At 45.0% G+C, this 15,168-nt stretch overlaps 1 protein-coding gene across 5 annotated transcripts in view; it reads left to right on the top strand.

Moving 5' to 3' along the window:
- Positions 1 to 15,168, top strand: part of LOC310829808 (acid-sensing ion channel 2) — a 385,605-nt gene that overhangs the window by 316,404 nt on the left and 54,033 nt on the right. For all 5 annotated transcript variants that reach the window (XR_014557372.1, XR_014557373.1, XM_083708772.1 and 2 more), the window contains one exon: positions 912 to 1,062. Coding sequence is in view for 3 of the 5 variants with exons in the window: in XM_083708772.1 (XP_083564898.1) it covers positions 912 to 1,062 (151 nt within the window). In the remaining 2 variants the exon portion in view is untranslated. The remainder of the gene's footprint in view (positions 1 to 911; positions 1,063 to 15,168) is intronic.

Below are 15,168 nucleotides of genomic sequence, written 5' to 3'. Positions count from 1 at the left end.
GAAACACATGAGTAATTAGTTTGCCTCAGTCAAGTGCCTCCCACAAAAGAAAATAACATGTGGAAGCCCCAGCGGAAGGTGTGGATTTTAGAAATGCTTAAGAGGTGGTACATTTGGGAGAAGGTAGAAATAAGCAGTGATGGAAAATACAGAGCTATGCCTGTTTTGTTGTTTAGTCGTTTAGTCGTGTCCGACTCTTCGTGACCCCATGGACCAGAGAACGCCAGGCACCTCTGTCCTCCACTGCCTCCCGCAGTTTGGTCAAACTCATGCTGGTAACCTCGAAAACACCATCCAACCATCTCGTCCTCTGTCGCCCCCTTCTCCTTGTGCCCTCCATCTTTCCCAACATCAGGGTCTTCTCCAGGGTGTCTTCTCTTCTCATGAGCTATGCCTGTACTGTGTAGCAAAACTGTTTTGAATGTAAAAACTCCACAAAAGGGACTTGCGATAAAATGTTGTTGTGTGTAACACACCCACACCCACAGAGTGCTTCTGTTCAAGGCTAAAGCCAGTTTTCATATACAGTGGTACCTTGGTTGTCGAACTAAATCCGTTCCAGGAGTCCGTTCAACTCCCACAACCGTTCGAAAACCAAGGCGTGGCTTCCGATTGGCTGCAGGAGCTTTCTGCATTCAGTCGGAAACTGCGGAAGCCACGTTGGACATTCGGCTTCCAAAAAACATTTGCAAACTGGAACACCCACTTCCGGGTTTGCGGCGCTCGGGAGCTGATTTGTTCGGAAGCCAAGCCGTTCGACAATGAAGTTACCACTGTAATTGTAGAGTTGGAAGGGTGCCTCCCCTGCAAACCAGTTGCTGAGGCAGTTCTTTGTAGAATCAGGTTTTTTGGGACCTATAGGCCACCAACAGTATCACTGAATATCTTTCTTCCTCTCTGTGTTTTCTTAGGTGTTTACAAAATATGGGAAGTGCTACATGTTTAACTCAGGAGAAGATGGGCATCCTCTGTTGACCACATTCAAGGGTGGGACAGGCAATGGCCTGGAGATAATGCTGGACATTCAGCAGGATGAGTACTTGCCAATATGGGGAGAAACAGGTAAGGAGAAGACTCATTGTGTTTGCCTGTCTGATTGCCAGGTTCTTCATCTACCCATTTATTCATTTATAGCACGTTACCAAACTCTTCAGTAGCGGAAGGTCTCCATGTGTGGCTCACCAAAATCAGAAATAGGATTTTATCTACATACTGGTCTGAGTCCCCATCTTCATCAATTAGGCATGTCAATTTTGTGCCCTTTCGGCCCTAAAGAACTGCCCCTAGCCATGACAGGTTCCTTGGCCTTGTCTGACAGCTCCGGAACATCTTCATCTGTATCAGTACGAAGATCAAATTTCGCGGCTTTATTATTGGGCCTCTGCATACCCTGCTGTATTAACTTCCTGCCGGTAGCATTTTTATCTGATCCAAAGCACATTCAGCAGATTTTCATTGCCAAATTTGTCCCAAGGCTGTCAGACACTTATTTCTAAGCCACTGTTCAACTCCTTGGATAGCCCCCTCCCATATCCTTTGTTGCTTTAGAGCAGGCTTTGGCCATGGGACTCACACCAGAACCTCTGCAGCTCACACACCAATCCCCTATTCCTTACACCAGGAAAAGCCAATGTGCTGCTCTCCAGGTGCTGTTGGACTCCATTTCCCATCAGCCTCAGCCAGCATGGCCAGTGGTCAAGGGTGATGAGAGTTGTAGTCTAGAAACATCTAGAAGGCTCTGTGTTGGTTACCCCTGCCTTAGCACCTGGGTTGGAGGAGAGATCTGCAACTTGGAGGAGACTGATCCTATGGCTCCTGGGAATCAGGTGTTCACAGAGGACCAATCCCATGTGAATGCCTGCTTTTGGCAATCCAAGATCGGCATCCCTCCCTCAGCCTGAGCAGCTTGCTGTTGAGGAAGGCCCTCCTCGCTTCCCGCGGCTCCAGGCACTTGCTACCTCTTTAAGGTTGAGGTGATGAACTTTTCCCAGCACTCAGTCCCAGCATGCGACTCTCCTGAGAGCATTCTCCGAACATGGCTTAGCAAAAGAATCCTGCCAGGTTAAAGGGCCAGAATTGCCACAGCTGAGGTAAATCTATATCTCAGGGCAGCCTGCCCGCCCCACTTCTGAACAGCACATCAAAGCTTTGAAACAGGCCGAGCCTGTTGGGTACTATCCAAATACACACACACACACACACACACACACACACACTCTCTCTCTCTAATAATGAGGATCAGCTATATTGGTTGCCATAGTAACACTTAATTTGGCTCTTGGCGCACCAGATAAAAAGGAGTCGAGGATGTCCAAATATTAGCATAAAAATACTGAAGTGGATTTTTGGTATGAAATCCACTCAGGCAGGGGCTGGTATCTAAAAACTAAGGCTTTCCTCACCCACCCACCTACCCACCCCCAAAAAACATTTTTATAGTTGACCATAGATAGAAAGCAGGGGTCAAGGATGCAGATTAAAACTCTCCCTGAAGCATAAGTGACAGCAGGCCTCCCCAGCCTCATGCCCTCTGGGTTTGGGCTATAACTCCTGTTATCCCTAAGCATTGGCTATGCTGACTGGGGCCGATGGGAATTGTAGTTCAGGGGAAGGGAACCTCTGACCTCCATGCCTAATCAGGCATGGCATGGCTCCCAATTTGACCCATGAGGCCATTTTCTCTCAACCACAACCACCTGCCGCACACCTGATGTCGTATGTGATGTCATTTGTGAAATAGGTACGGGTGTGGCTCCAGAGAAACAATGGGTAGCTTCAGGTGAGCTCCCAGTTCCTGTTTTGCAAGCAGGGCTCACTGACCGGTGCTGACAGTGAGCCCAACTGCGATTGGCAGCACTAAGATGTTCCCTATCAGGACCTCCCTGGTGTAAACACATTGAAATTAATGGCCATATCTACCAACAGTTAGGCATGAGTAGAACCTAGTTAGATACAGCCCCCTTTTTTGTTTAAAAAAGAATAAAAGTGAAATTACTGGGGCTTCGGGGTGACAAAAAAAACCTCACTGTTTGCTAGCCCCTTGTGCCTTGAACGTCCCAGTTGAAATCTTACCTCTGCCATTAACCCACCTTAGGGCTGTTTTCTCAGTTGCAGCCCATGTTCCACCTCTGTCTGCAAAATGGAGAGGATAATATTCGTCCGCTTTATGGGTTGTTGATAAAGAATGCTAAGGACTGCTTTAGAAATATGTGTGTGTGTAGAAATCTCTTGACTTTAGCTCATCTGGAATGTAGCCTACTATGCAAAGGTAACAGTCCTATCTGTTGCTCCACCTGCTTTGCTTCACCCACCTCTGGAAGGTTGCCTTCAAGGAAATATGACCCTCCTGCTGAAAAGGGTTCCTTGCCTCCCTGACGTAGTGAATCTCCCCCTCAACAAATACATCAAATTGGGCAGAATTATATTTCCCAAGGCTCTCTGCTCCCTTAAAAAGACACATAAGTTTCTAGTCCTGTGGTTGCACAGATATGCTAAGACGTGTGTAAGCAATGCCTGCTGAAATCTCAGAAGTGCAACTGATGCTGTTTCCAGTGTTTGGAGCGTCCCTTCATTGCCTTATGAGGCCGATATTTCCTCCCATGACAGGCAAAATTAGAAAAAAAAAGTAATGCAAAGACTAGTTGATTTGGCTTCAGGTATTGTATTGCAATGTATTTTGCATCTCTCCACCTCCTCTTAAAACTAGACATGGGGAGATCAAGATGATATTCAACCCTCTAATCAAAGAAGTGTATATATAACTGCAGGTATCAAGTATCATTGCAAAAGATCAGTGTTCAAGGGGGACTTTGCTTAACAAGTGTTGTGGCTTTCCAGGCATTCTTCAAAACAGGCATGGATGTGTCTATGTTGTTTGCCTACAGAACTGTGCTGTGAACACATCTCAGGTGTTTAAGGAAGGTAATGTGTAATGAGCAAGGATATAGAGATTGTCAGAAAGGTGAGGAAAGCCAAGGGCCTTAATTTGCTTGACCCAAAACTTGCAACGATAAGTGGTTCACAGATGCTAAATTTCCATAATTAATCCGTTACAGAGAACCCCTGTTTTCTTCATGCAGCATTTTTATTGGGATAGTGTGTGTATGTTAGTGTGGATATGAGACACATAGCTTTGCCAGAACCCTCCTCCGCTGCGTAAACTGAGTGGAGTCCTCCACCTCTCCCTGCCAGTAGAAGCTAGCCCTTTAGCTTGTAAATCTCTGTGGCAGCTCCCTCTTTTCTAAGTAGGACTTCATGTTGGGCTCCTCTATTAAACTCCTCCATAAAACAACCTCAGCCAAGGCGCCAACAGCCCTTACAAAAGGAAGGACGTGGCTCTCTTCTAAATGCTGTTAAGAGGCTGCATTACCAGGTAGCAATATTTAGTCGTGGCCGTAAAAAAGTGACAAGGTTCCTGATTTATGTTTCTGGGAACATAAAAAGTCCTACTGGATGAATAACATCCTTAAAAGTGCCAGCAGCCAGAAGGATAAATAAACCCTGGGGGGAGGAGGGGGAGGAATGTGTTAGCTTGAAAGCTTGTCTCCAAGCCAACCCTGGTTGCCCTTGACCTTCACTGAGGACAAGAAGAGATGTCACCCAGAGGAGAGCATGCAAATGTTTTCTCATCTCGTTGCGTCTTGGACCTTTTCCTAATGAATGGAGAAACACAGGCAATTAGCTGTGTTTTCCCAAAGAGAAAAGGTCAGGGATGTTCCCCCTCTTCTGTCAATAGCCCAGCAACCACAGAAATGAGTCACTTCGGGCTGGTTCAAGACTTGCCCTGCTGATGGCCCTTCGATGCAGGAGAGGAACAGGTGGGCACACCCCCTCCCACACGAAACTTAAGGCAGGGGTAGTAAGCTGTCCCCCAGATGTTGTTGAACTCTTATCAGACCCAGCTACCATGGGCCAATGGTCAGGCATTATAGGAGCTGGAGTCCAACAACATCTGGAGGGCACCCCATTGGCTGTCCCTCATCACGTGGCCCCCACACGTATCCAACCAATGATCCCCCAATGCACACTCTACTTCCAGTCTTCTTCAAACTTGGCTGCCCAGATGTTGGATTGCAACTGTGACCATCCTGAGCCAGCATAGCCAATGGTCTCTTGTTGTCTAACAAAGTCTAAGGGCCCAGGGTTGCAGAACATTGAGTTGTGAGGCAAGCACCCCACAGTGTGGAGACTTAGGGGTGATAGCTGAGAATCAAAATGGTTCCTGAATCTAATTGGCAGCCAGTGCAGTTGGGCCAGGATTGGTGTAATATGCTTAAACCATTTTGCCCTGGTGAACAACGTGGCTGCTGAATTCTGCACCAGCTGAAGTTTCAGAACTGTCTTCAGATATAACATGTTGCAGCAATCTAAGATAGAGGTTACTAGAGCATAGGTGATAAAAGTTAGGCTATCCCTGTCCAGATAGGGGTGCAGCTGGGCCACCAGCCAAAGCTGAAGGAAGGCACCCTGTGGCACCAAGGCCAACTGAGCCTCAGTAAAGGAGCCAGAAGTACCCCCAAGCTGTGTACCCACTCATTCATAGAGAGTATAGCCCCATCATCATCATCATTTTTATTTGTATGCCTCCTTTCCACAGTTAAAAAAACAATGCTCAAGGCGGTTTACAGCATGACAAGATTTACATAATTACAAAAGTCATAAACAATAAATAAACCACATCAAAAAATATACAACCAAATGGGAAACAATTTCCACATAAATCTAAAACTAAGAATACAGCATTAATATCACAGTTTAAAATGACATAGGTAAAAAATAACAGCAGTTTAAACAAAAAACAAAACTAAACAAAACGGAGCCCTCTCTGCCCAGCAGCAGCAGCAGCGGGGGCAGCAGTCCTTCACAGAGCCCATCAGGCCCCGCCCTGGGCCAGGTGATGAGTGGCAGGACTGGGGCCCTCAGGCACTGAGCAGAGGAGTCCCCATCAAGAGCAGGCAACCTCCCATAGGGAACCACCCACTAAACAACCCTGAGCAAAGGGTTTATCCAAGGCTCCCCGCAAACTGAAGACCTTTCAGAGACTTGCTTTTAAATCTGTCGAGTCCAGTGTTAGCCAGTTGCATGCCTCTCGTTGCTCACAAGCACAGCATAAGGAAAACTCAAGTCACAGCAGGGTTTTATGAAAGTGTGTGCAGTTTTTTTTTAAATAATAATTTTTATTGATTTTTCATTTTAAAACAAACAAAACAAACAAACAAACAAACACATACAAACATGTATATTTCCATATCCTCCTTTTCATAAACCTTCTTTCATGGACTTCCCCATACCTCCCCCTCTCTGCATCCTTATTTTACAGTTTTTTCAGCAACCCCTTAGTCCAGTTTATATTTATAACTTATTTTTCCTCAATTTCATCTTAATTTATCAAACAATTTCAGCTGCAATTCTGCATCTTCTTTCCCCTTAACATTTTAGCACTCATCAATTTTACAACAGTTCTTGAGATAAACTTTAAACTTCTTCCAATCTTCCTCCACCGTCTCTTTCTCTTGGTCACGGATTCTGCCGGTCATTTCTGCCAGTCCCATAAAATCGATCACTTTCGTCTGCCATTCTTCCAGTGTGGGTAATTCTTGCGTCTTCCAATACTTTGCTAGAAGTATCCTTGCTGCTGTGGTAGCATACATAAAAAAAGTCCTGTCCTTTCTTGACACCAACTGGCCAACCATGCCCAAGAGAAATGCCTCTGGTTTCTTATGAAATGTACATTTAAGTACCTTCTTAATTTCATTATAAATCATTTCCCAGAAGGCTTTAATCTTTGGGCAGGTCCACCAAAGGTGAAAAAAAGTACCTTCAGCTTCCTTACATTTCCAACATTTGTTATTGGGCAAATGGTAGATCTTTGCAAGCTTGACTGGGGTCATGTACCACCTCTAAATCATTTTCATAATGTTTTCTCTTAAGGCATTACATGCCGTAAATTTAATACCGGTGGTCCATAACTGTTCCCAGTCCGCAAACATAATATCATGACCGATGTCCTGTGCCCATTTAATCATAGCTGATTTGACTGTCTCATCTATTGTATTCCACTTCAGCAACAAATTATACATTCTTGATAGATTCTTAGTATTGGGTTCTAACAGTTCTGTTTCTAATTTGGATTTCTCCACCTGGAAGCCAATTTTCCTGTCTTGTTTAAAGGTCTCCATTATTTGATAATAATGGAGCCAGTCTCTTACCTTGGACTTTATTTCTTCAAGTCTCTTTAATCTAAATTTGCCACTTTCTTGTTCTAAGATTTCAGAATATTTTGGCCAATTAGGTTCCATATTAAGTTTCTTCACTTCTATAGCCTCCATTGGTGATAACCACCTAGGAGTTTTGCTTTCCAACAAATCCTTATATCGAATCCAAACATTGTATAGTGCTTTCCTAACCACATGATTTTTAAAACCTTTATGAGCTTTAGCCTTGTCGTACCATATGTAAGCATGCCAGCCAAACCTATTGTCAAATCCTTCCAGATCCAAGATATCTGTGTTCTCAAGAAGTAGCCAGTCCTTCAACCAGCAGAAAGCTGCTGCTTCATAATAAAGTCTTAAGTCCGGCAGGGCAAACCCCCCCTCTATCTTTTGCATCCGTTAATATCTTATATTTTATTCTGGGCCCAGAAAGTGTGTGCAGTTTGGAGAAAGTGGACAGAGGGGATTGTTTCTTCCCACTTTCATAAGAGCTGGGGTCAGTCACCCAATGAAACTGATCACCGGTAGGTTCAAGACAGACCCAGTTTATAATTGACTTAAAGAATTCCCTGCTGGTTCTGGATGATGTGGTAATGGTACCTGGCTTAGGTAGCTTTTAAAGGGGGATTACAAATCACAGAGGAGACGGTGATCAGCAGGGAAAGAACCATAACTCAGCGTTACAGCACATGTTTTGTGTGCAAAACATCCCATGTTCTGTCAGGTATTTCCAGAGACAGGTGGATGCCAAAAAGTTATTAGTGTAGATGAGGATACATAGAACTCCAATGGATTTCAGTCTTCTCCTTGTTCATTGCCTTCTTTCTTTCCTTCTATTGCATGGTGCTGATAATGCCAAGGTTGCAAGTTTGAATCCCTTATGGGACAGCTGCATATTCCTTCATTGCAGGGGGTTGGACTAGATGATCATCAGGGTCCCTTCTAACTCTATGATTCTATTCTAAAAGTTTTTTTAAAAAATCTTGGCCATTGGGGTCTGGAGTGTGTGTGTTTGCCAACCTCAGGGTTCTTGCAATCCCCACTTGTCTAGATCAATTTGGCTTCATACTGCTGGAGTTTAGGATCAGGGTTGCGAAAGACCAGCACCTAGTTCTGTTCTACATGAGAGACCGGATAGGTCTGACAGGGAAATGAGGAATCTGTTTTGATCTCCAGGGTGAGATAAACAGCTGGAAGCTAGCCCTACATATCCCAGAAAGGAGCAGGAAATTTGGCCCAAGAAGTGCAAGGTGGACTGACTCAGAGCCCCTTGGAAAGCAACTGCTTTGAGCCTTCTCCAAATTCTTCATGCCTGGAGGGGGCAGGAAGGGTTGTAGGAAGTGGTGGCAACTCTACTATATACTTGGGAAGCACAATTGGCCTACTCTGCAATACAGGTGTGCAAGGAAGGGGCGTAAGCAGGCTCTCCTGAGTCTTTCCCTTTTTGTTACACTTTGCGCCTACAATCTGGTATTCTGAGGTGCCTTCTGCTAAACACAAAAGCCTATTTTAGCTATGACAGGTAGTGGTCACTGATAGACCTCTCTTCTACGAATTTGTCTAATCCTCTTCTGAAAGCCATCTCTCTAGGAACAAAGGGTTCTGCAAAGGTCAGTTGGGTTTCAGCTGTCTTGATTGTATTACGGTGAAAATGATTTGTTCCAGCTTCAAGGGGCAGCCTCTCCTGTGTACTTGAACAAATGCAGCCATTACCAAAGCTGTTTTGCCCTTTAGTCGATCCCTCTTTCCACTGAGTCATACTTTGGCTTGGCACTCCTTCTCCCACCAATCTTCTCTTATGGCCTCAGGATCCTTCCACATCCCTTGGGAGCAGTAGGGATCCTTCCTTATTCCAGGGCAGGAAAAGGTTATCTAAATAAAGAATTTTTTTTTTAAATGCAGCTCTGTATCACTCTCATGGGTCCTAGGAAGAAGCAGTGGAACTCAAATGAAGAATTTATTTCATTTCTGGTGATGGGAATATTTTGCATCTGACTGGACTCTTACCAGATTAGATAGCAGCTCTCTCCTACGTCATCACTATGCACAGGTTATGAGTTGCGGTGTTCACTTAAGAGTGCAACCTTAATATTTTAAAAGAAGGCTTCCAGAACTCCCGTTTGCATTTGGAATGTTCGCAAACATTCTGTGACATCGCAGCTGCTTAGCTAATGGCTGCCAAGCAGCCATGATTTCCCTACCTTTCTGGGTACATTATAGCTGCACTGTGTTAACGGGATGAGGTAAGTTTTGGAGAAATCATGCTGCAATAGGATTTGCTGGATGGTAGCCAGAGCACTTACTTAGCACCATCAGCATACATAGGGCTGGAAAAAGAGTAGCTGAGGTGGGGTCAGGGCAGAGTCAGGCAACAAGGTGGTTTGGAAATGCCTTTGCCGAGAACTCAAGCCTAGAGAGAAGGACTTGCAGTAAAAAAAAGTGGCTTCATAGATAGAGGAAATGTATGGCCAGGTGATATCAGTGCTAAACGGAGAGGCTCATTTACCTCCTGCGGCTCACATTTCTGTGCTCCTATTATTAAGCCTGAAAGTGGAATTTGCAGCATCACGATGCCAGACCTGAAAGAATTCTTTCTTCTCTCTCTCACTTTCCCACTCTTTCCTTTCCCTGCACATCCCTAATTGAAAGGTGCTGCTTGATGTGCCAGCTAGCAATTCATCGGAGGCAGCCAAACCCAGCAGAAAAGGGTTCTGCATGAAAACTCCCCTGGGCTGTTTGATTTTTCAATGTTGTTTTCTTTCCTGCCTGTTGCGTTTCCATGCATTGATTCCATTTTGCTCCCTGCTCTGCTCGGCTGAGTGCGAGTGTCAGAAACATTTTGGAGCACTGGATTTCTGGGCCGAATACTCCCACACATACTGCCACACAGGCCACAGGCTGTGGCACTCAGTTTAAATTATGGGTATGTTGTCTTTGGGACACCACAATATTTTCTGGAGAGCAGTGGAACTTCCTTCAGCAGACCTAGCAGAAAGGCAAGCTGTTGGGAAATTCTCCTGTGGTTTCCTAGAGAAGTTTTCTTTTTAAAAAAGAAGGAAGGAAGGGATGAGTGGCAGCAACCACTTGAATTTGTGGCCTTCCTGGGAAACCCCAGCATGAATGGATAAGCTTAACATGTAAGGTCATGGGCCAAATCCATCACGCTTAGAGACGTTCCATGACTCTCCTCTACAACATTTCAAACCTAGTGGCAAAAGAGGTATGAATAAATTGGCATTTGTGGCAACATGATTTGTAGGCAGGCCACTTCAGGTTGTGGGTACTGAGGCACTGGTTCAAAATTGCCATACTAGTTGCTGACCAGGAATGCAAAGTTAAAGCCCACCTGCCACTGCAGTATTGCCTAGATGCCTACTTACCTGTCTAAGTAGGAAAAAACTGTTCAATGCTTAAGGCAGGTCAACATCTCTGTTGCAACATGCATTTAAAGTGGCAGTATTTCATCCTCAGAGGACTTGAACTCGTGCCCACACTTTCCAGAAAAGGCTTGTCTCTGCCTTGGAATGATGATACAATTTATACCAGTGATCTTCAACCTGAGGGCACCAGATTTCATTGCACTACAACTCCCATCATCCCTGAACATTGATAAAGCTGGCTGGGGAAGATGAGCACTGTAGTCCAACCAACAACATCTGGGGACCCAGGTTCAAAGAACACAGATTTATACTAACGGGTTTTTTGCAACCAAAACTTGATGTTTAATTCTTGCCCAGCCTTAGAAACCTAAATAGTTTTAGTACATCCTCACCTACCTTCTTAATATCTCTAGAACTAGGGTTCCCAGACTGTTGTCTGCATACCACCGATTGCCCACAAGCTTCATTCATGTGGACTACAGCATGCCTGTGGAGTTGTGCTTGAAGATAGGAGATGACACATCCATCGTGCTGAATATTCATATAAATTTTTAGTTGTAGTTTTATTGCTTCTTTTATTTCTTACATTGTATTTTATTGTATTGCAGTTTTATTTCTATGGGATTCAAACTGTAATACAATAGAATACAATATATAAGAAATAAAAGAAGCATTAAAACTATAATTAAAAACCATAGAGCACTTAGCACAGTGCATTACAGTTGCTACAATAGGCAGAAGAAAATTATTCTGTGGTCTGCCTAGACCCTCAGCAATTTTCAAGTGGTCCATGAGGAAAAATAAGTTTCAGAACTGCTGCTCTGGATGTTACTGAACTGGATGTGCTTTCTCTGATGATAACTTTGCTGCATGTCAGATGCAGTGTCCTGGAGCTGATTGCATGGTTCACTGCTATTTAGTTATGCATTTATTAAATTTGCATTCTGCTTTCCCATCAAACAGTGCAGAGATGCAGAGGGTGGGGTGGGGGCAGATCTGTGGGTAGATACTTTAGAGTCCATAGCTCACAATATATTTGGTATACCCTGGCCAGCACACCACTGAGAACGACTAACCTATCATCATCCCCCAGATTTGCCATCCTCCAGATCAGAACCTTGGACAGATCCCGCTAACCATGTACGTTCTTTAAATGTGGGTAAACTAGATGGTAAGTTGGAAGTGGATGGTAGGGTTTTGTTTCATATAGGAGTTTTTATTTAAGCAACAACTAAGCAGTCTTGGAAAGCCACATTTATGAGTTGGAGAGCACTGGGAGTGAAACTGCTTAACCCTTTTCCCTACCTGCTGCTTGTCCACTTGCAAGCAACCTCACCCAATCTGCTTTTCTCTGAGAGGGTAAAATATACGGCTCCTGTGTTATTTTTCTCCTGAGAGCAAAGCAGTTTGGGGAGGGCAATCTGAGCAGATAAGCAGGGTGAAGAAAAAGGTTTAAGCACCCTCCCAAGTATCACTCCTCTGTTCTTGACTGCAGCCTCTGATGCTGCTTTTCAGATAAATAAATGCAGTAGTTGGTGAACCGTTTGACCACATATTGCATAACTGGATGTAGAAGGGACACATTCAGAGAGTATCTAGAATCACCCTGCCTTTGTCCTGTCAGAGGATTCAGAGTGAGGGCTACATCATCCAAAGATTGAGGGATTTTTGGAAGGGTTGTAGGTCGAAGACTTATATCTGGTCTTTTCAGTGTTACAAAGGCATATATGCCTGAAGCACTTTTATGTCTGCTTCCCTACAAGTTGCTTTTTCCAAGTGCAGGGGATGGGGAGGAATACATTGCTATAAGTAGCACTTATGTGAGAGGCAGGATCTCATTTCAGCCAAGGCTTATTAGGGCTTAGCCTCAAAACCTGTTTTGAGCTGAAGTGTTGGGTATGTCATCATGAATGCCACAGACTATGTGCAGAGTGGATCAGCAACCCTTCTGACTTGAAGGTTTGGCATGCTTGGCATATGCATGCCCCTCTCTTACTTGCTCTGCACTTGGACCTGGTCTTACACGTGCAGGGGAATCAGGTGGTAGAATGACTGTGGACCCCGCTTTTCACTGTGAATGCTATTCCATGTACAGAAACCGCTGCACTTTAAAAAAAACAGCAACAACAAAATGAGGGAGAGAGAGGTTATCTTTGCTCATTGCAAATAGAAAATCAGCACAGCAGTCAATGAGTTTTTGTTGCAGTGAAGTGTGATCATCCTCCTGTAGTGTGAAGTGGTACAGTCCCATTTTGCCACCTCGGGACTGTCTCGGCTATCTCATATTCTTCATGCGTAGACCAGGCCTGCCTTACTGGACCCTTTATGACTTGAGGCTGAATGTGTGTGTGTTTGTTTATGAACATGATTCCATTGAAGAGCATTGCATTTGATGAAAATCCTATCTGCGATATGGCCTGTTCACATACGCAAGGCATGCCTTTAATAGTGTCATCAGATGGTGAAGCAAGCATGTGCAAACCAGGCCAAATTGTGTTCGCGTTCTGTGACACCCATCCTCGCTACTAGCATAACCACAGCCTGCCAGTGCCTCAGATAGTCTCTGGAAACAGAGCTGTTGTGGCAGCTGCCGTGTCTCTCTGGCGAAATTGAGCCTGGCCCCTGGCACCTCTCTTCCCAGAAATTTTAATCTCTGTTCCCAGGCTTGTTTTGTTGGATGATGCTTAATAGAGGTTGGGAGCCACATTCCTGGTACATTCAGCAGCGCCAAGGCTTGTGACTCTTGATAGTGTTTTTTTTCAGATTGAGCCGCTGAGAGCAGGCTTGGCGACAGTGATGGATCTGTGGAGCAGCAGGGAAAGGGGCCCTAGACAGCTCGCCCAGGGTGTCTTGCGGTCAAGTAGCGAGAACGTGAATGGGATCTGCAGTTTGGTGCATGCGCACAAGACACAAGTGATGAACAGCCGTGGCTCTTGGCCCAAAGGGGTAAGGGGAGTGAGTCTGACAGGGCTGCCATGGAGACGGCTGTTTGCATCACTTAAAATCTTGTTCGGCTCTACGAAAGGAAACCAACAGGGGGGAGCCAGAGCTAACACTGCACTGGAGTGAGGTGCAGCAAGAAAGGGGCCTGGGGGAAAGGCTTGGAGGAGGCAGGAGCAGGGAGGAAATGATCAGGCTCTGAGGAAATGTAACCTACAGCCCAGGGAAATGCTCCATACAGCAGCATTGGGGCAGGAAGCCGCAGAGGCAGGCGGCTGAAGTTCTGAAAAGGTGCTTCGGGGCTCTGAAAGAACAGCTAACTAAAAAGGAGAGGGAAAATCAATTTGGCACAAAGGGGGGGGGAGGAAGGAACGGTTGGGGCAGAGAAAGAGGACTGAAATAGAGAGAACTGTGCAAGAAGCAACATCCTTGAATAACAAGCTCCATATTGTCCCAAGAATTACTGGATCAAATCAAAGGCTCATCTGGTCCAGGATTCTGATCTCCAACATCAACCAGCCAGGTGCCTCTGAGGTCTTTGCAAGCATAGCATGATGATGTACATTTTCTGTTGCTTGTCCTCCTGGATCTAGCAACCAGAATTCTGCTGCTTCATCCTAGGTTGCCTGAGGGGGGTATATTAAAATTTCAGGAGCCAGTGTCAGTTGTGCAGGAGTGGTGGTGGGGGAGCTGGCATCCATAGCTTAATTTGATGTGGAGGGTCACCAAATCTTAAGCCCCAGAATCTGTTTTCCACAGCCGGATTCAAACCTTGGATCTGTATAGTGATAATGAAGAGAGAGTATTTATGCATGTTGAGAGTGCATTCCCTTCAGCATAGAGTAACCATAGTACCCAGGGCATCTGAGGTCAGGAAATTCAGATAACAGTGTGTGGTTTCCAAGAAGTCACAAGTCCCCATTGCCTCCCTTTGTGCAAATTAATTACATTCACAAATCTCACAGTTTGGGACACTGGTGCTCATGTTGCCCTTAGCTTTTCCTGTATCCGTAATTCTGATGTGTAATGTGCATTTGGCTACATGGTACACTCAGTTTAAAAATGTGTCTCTTCTACTTTCTGTCCTACTTTAACAACCTACACACACACCCCTACCTATATAGCACTGGAGATGCTCAAACATGCTCTTATACTATGATCCTTAGCATATTTGCTTAGAAGCAAATTCCATTGAGTTTGTGTACATGAGCTTAGGGATGGCAGTCTTTGGGTCATAATACATGAAAGCACCCTAAAGCACCATCCGGTTACCGTGGGTTTGTAGGGACTAGGAACAAGAAGTGTGACAGCAAAACTGAGGCTGAGGGTCTGGCTACCGGCTGCAAACGCCTGCTGAGGTTCTTCCTCCGTGGTGTTCCATCCCGCACAAGCCCTTCACGTATCTCAGACCCCAGGGAGAGATTGACAAATGTCAATGTTTATCCAAACAAGCTTCTAACGTGCCGGCGGCAATCCATCTTCCCTGTCTCATCTTGAAAGCCGCCAGCAGCGGGTATTTATATCCGTAACAATCATAACCGGCTGATTTGGTTATTTACATGGATATTATACGAGCTTCTATAAATATTCAGCTTGCTGCAAGAATAATTAAGCATTGTTGCCGCGACGCAAACGAC

The sequence above is a fragment of the Podarcis gaigeae genome, assembly GCF_964106915.1.
Source record: "Podarcis gaigeae genome assembly, chromosome: 13".
NCBI classification, from domain to species: domain Eukaryota; kingdom Metazoa; phylum Chordata; class Lepidosauria; order Squamata; family Lacertidae; genus Podarcis; species Podarcis gaigeae.
This window is presented reverse-complemented; position numbering and strand designations above follow the sequence as displayed.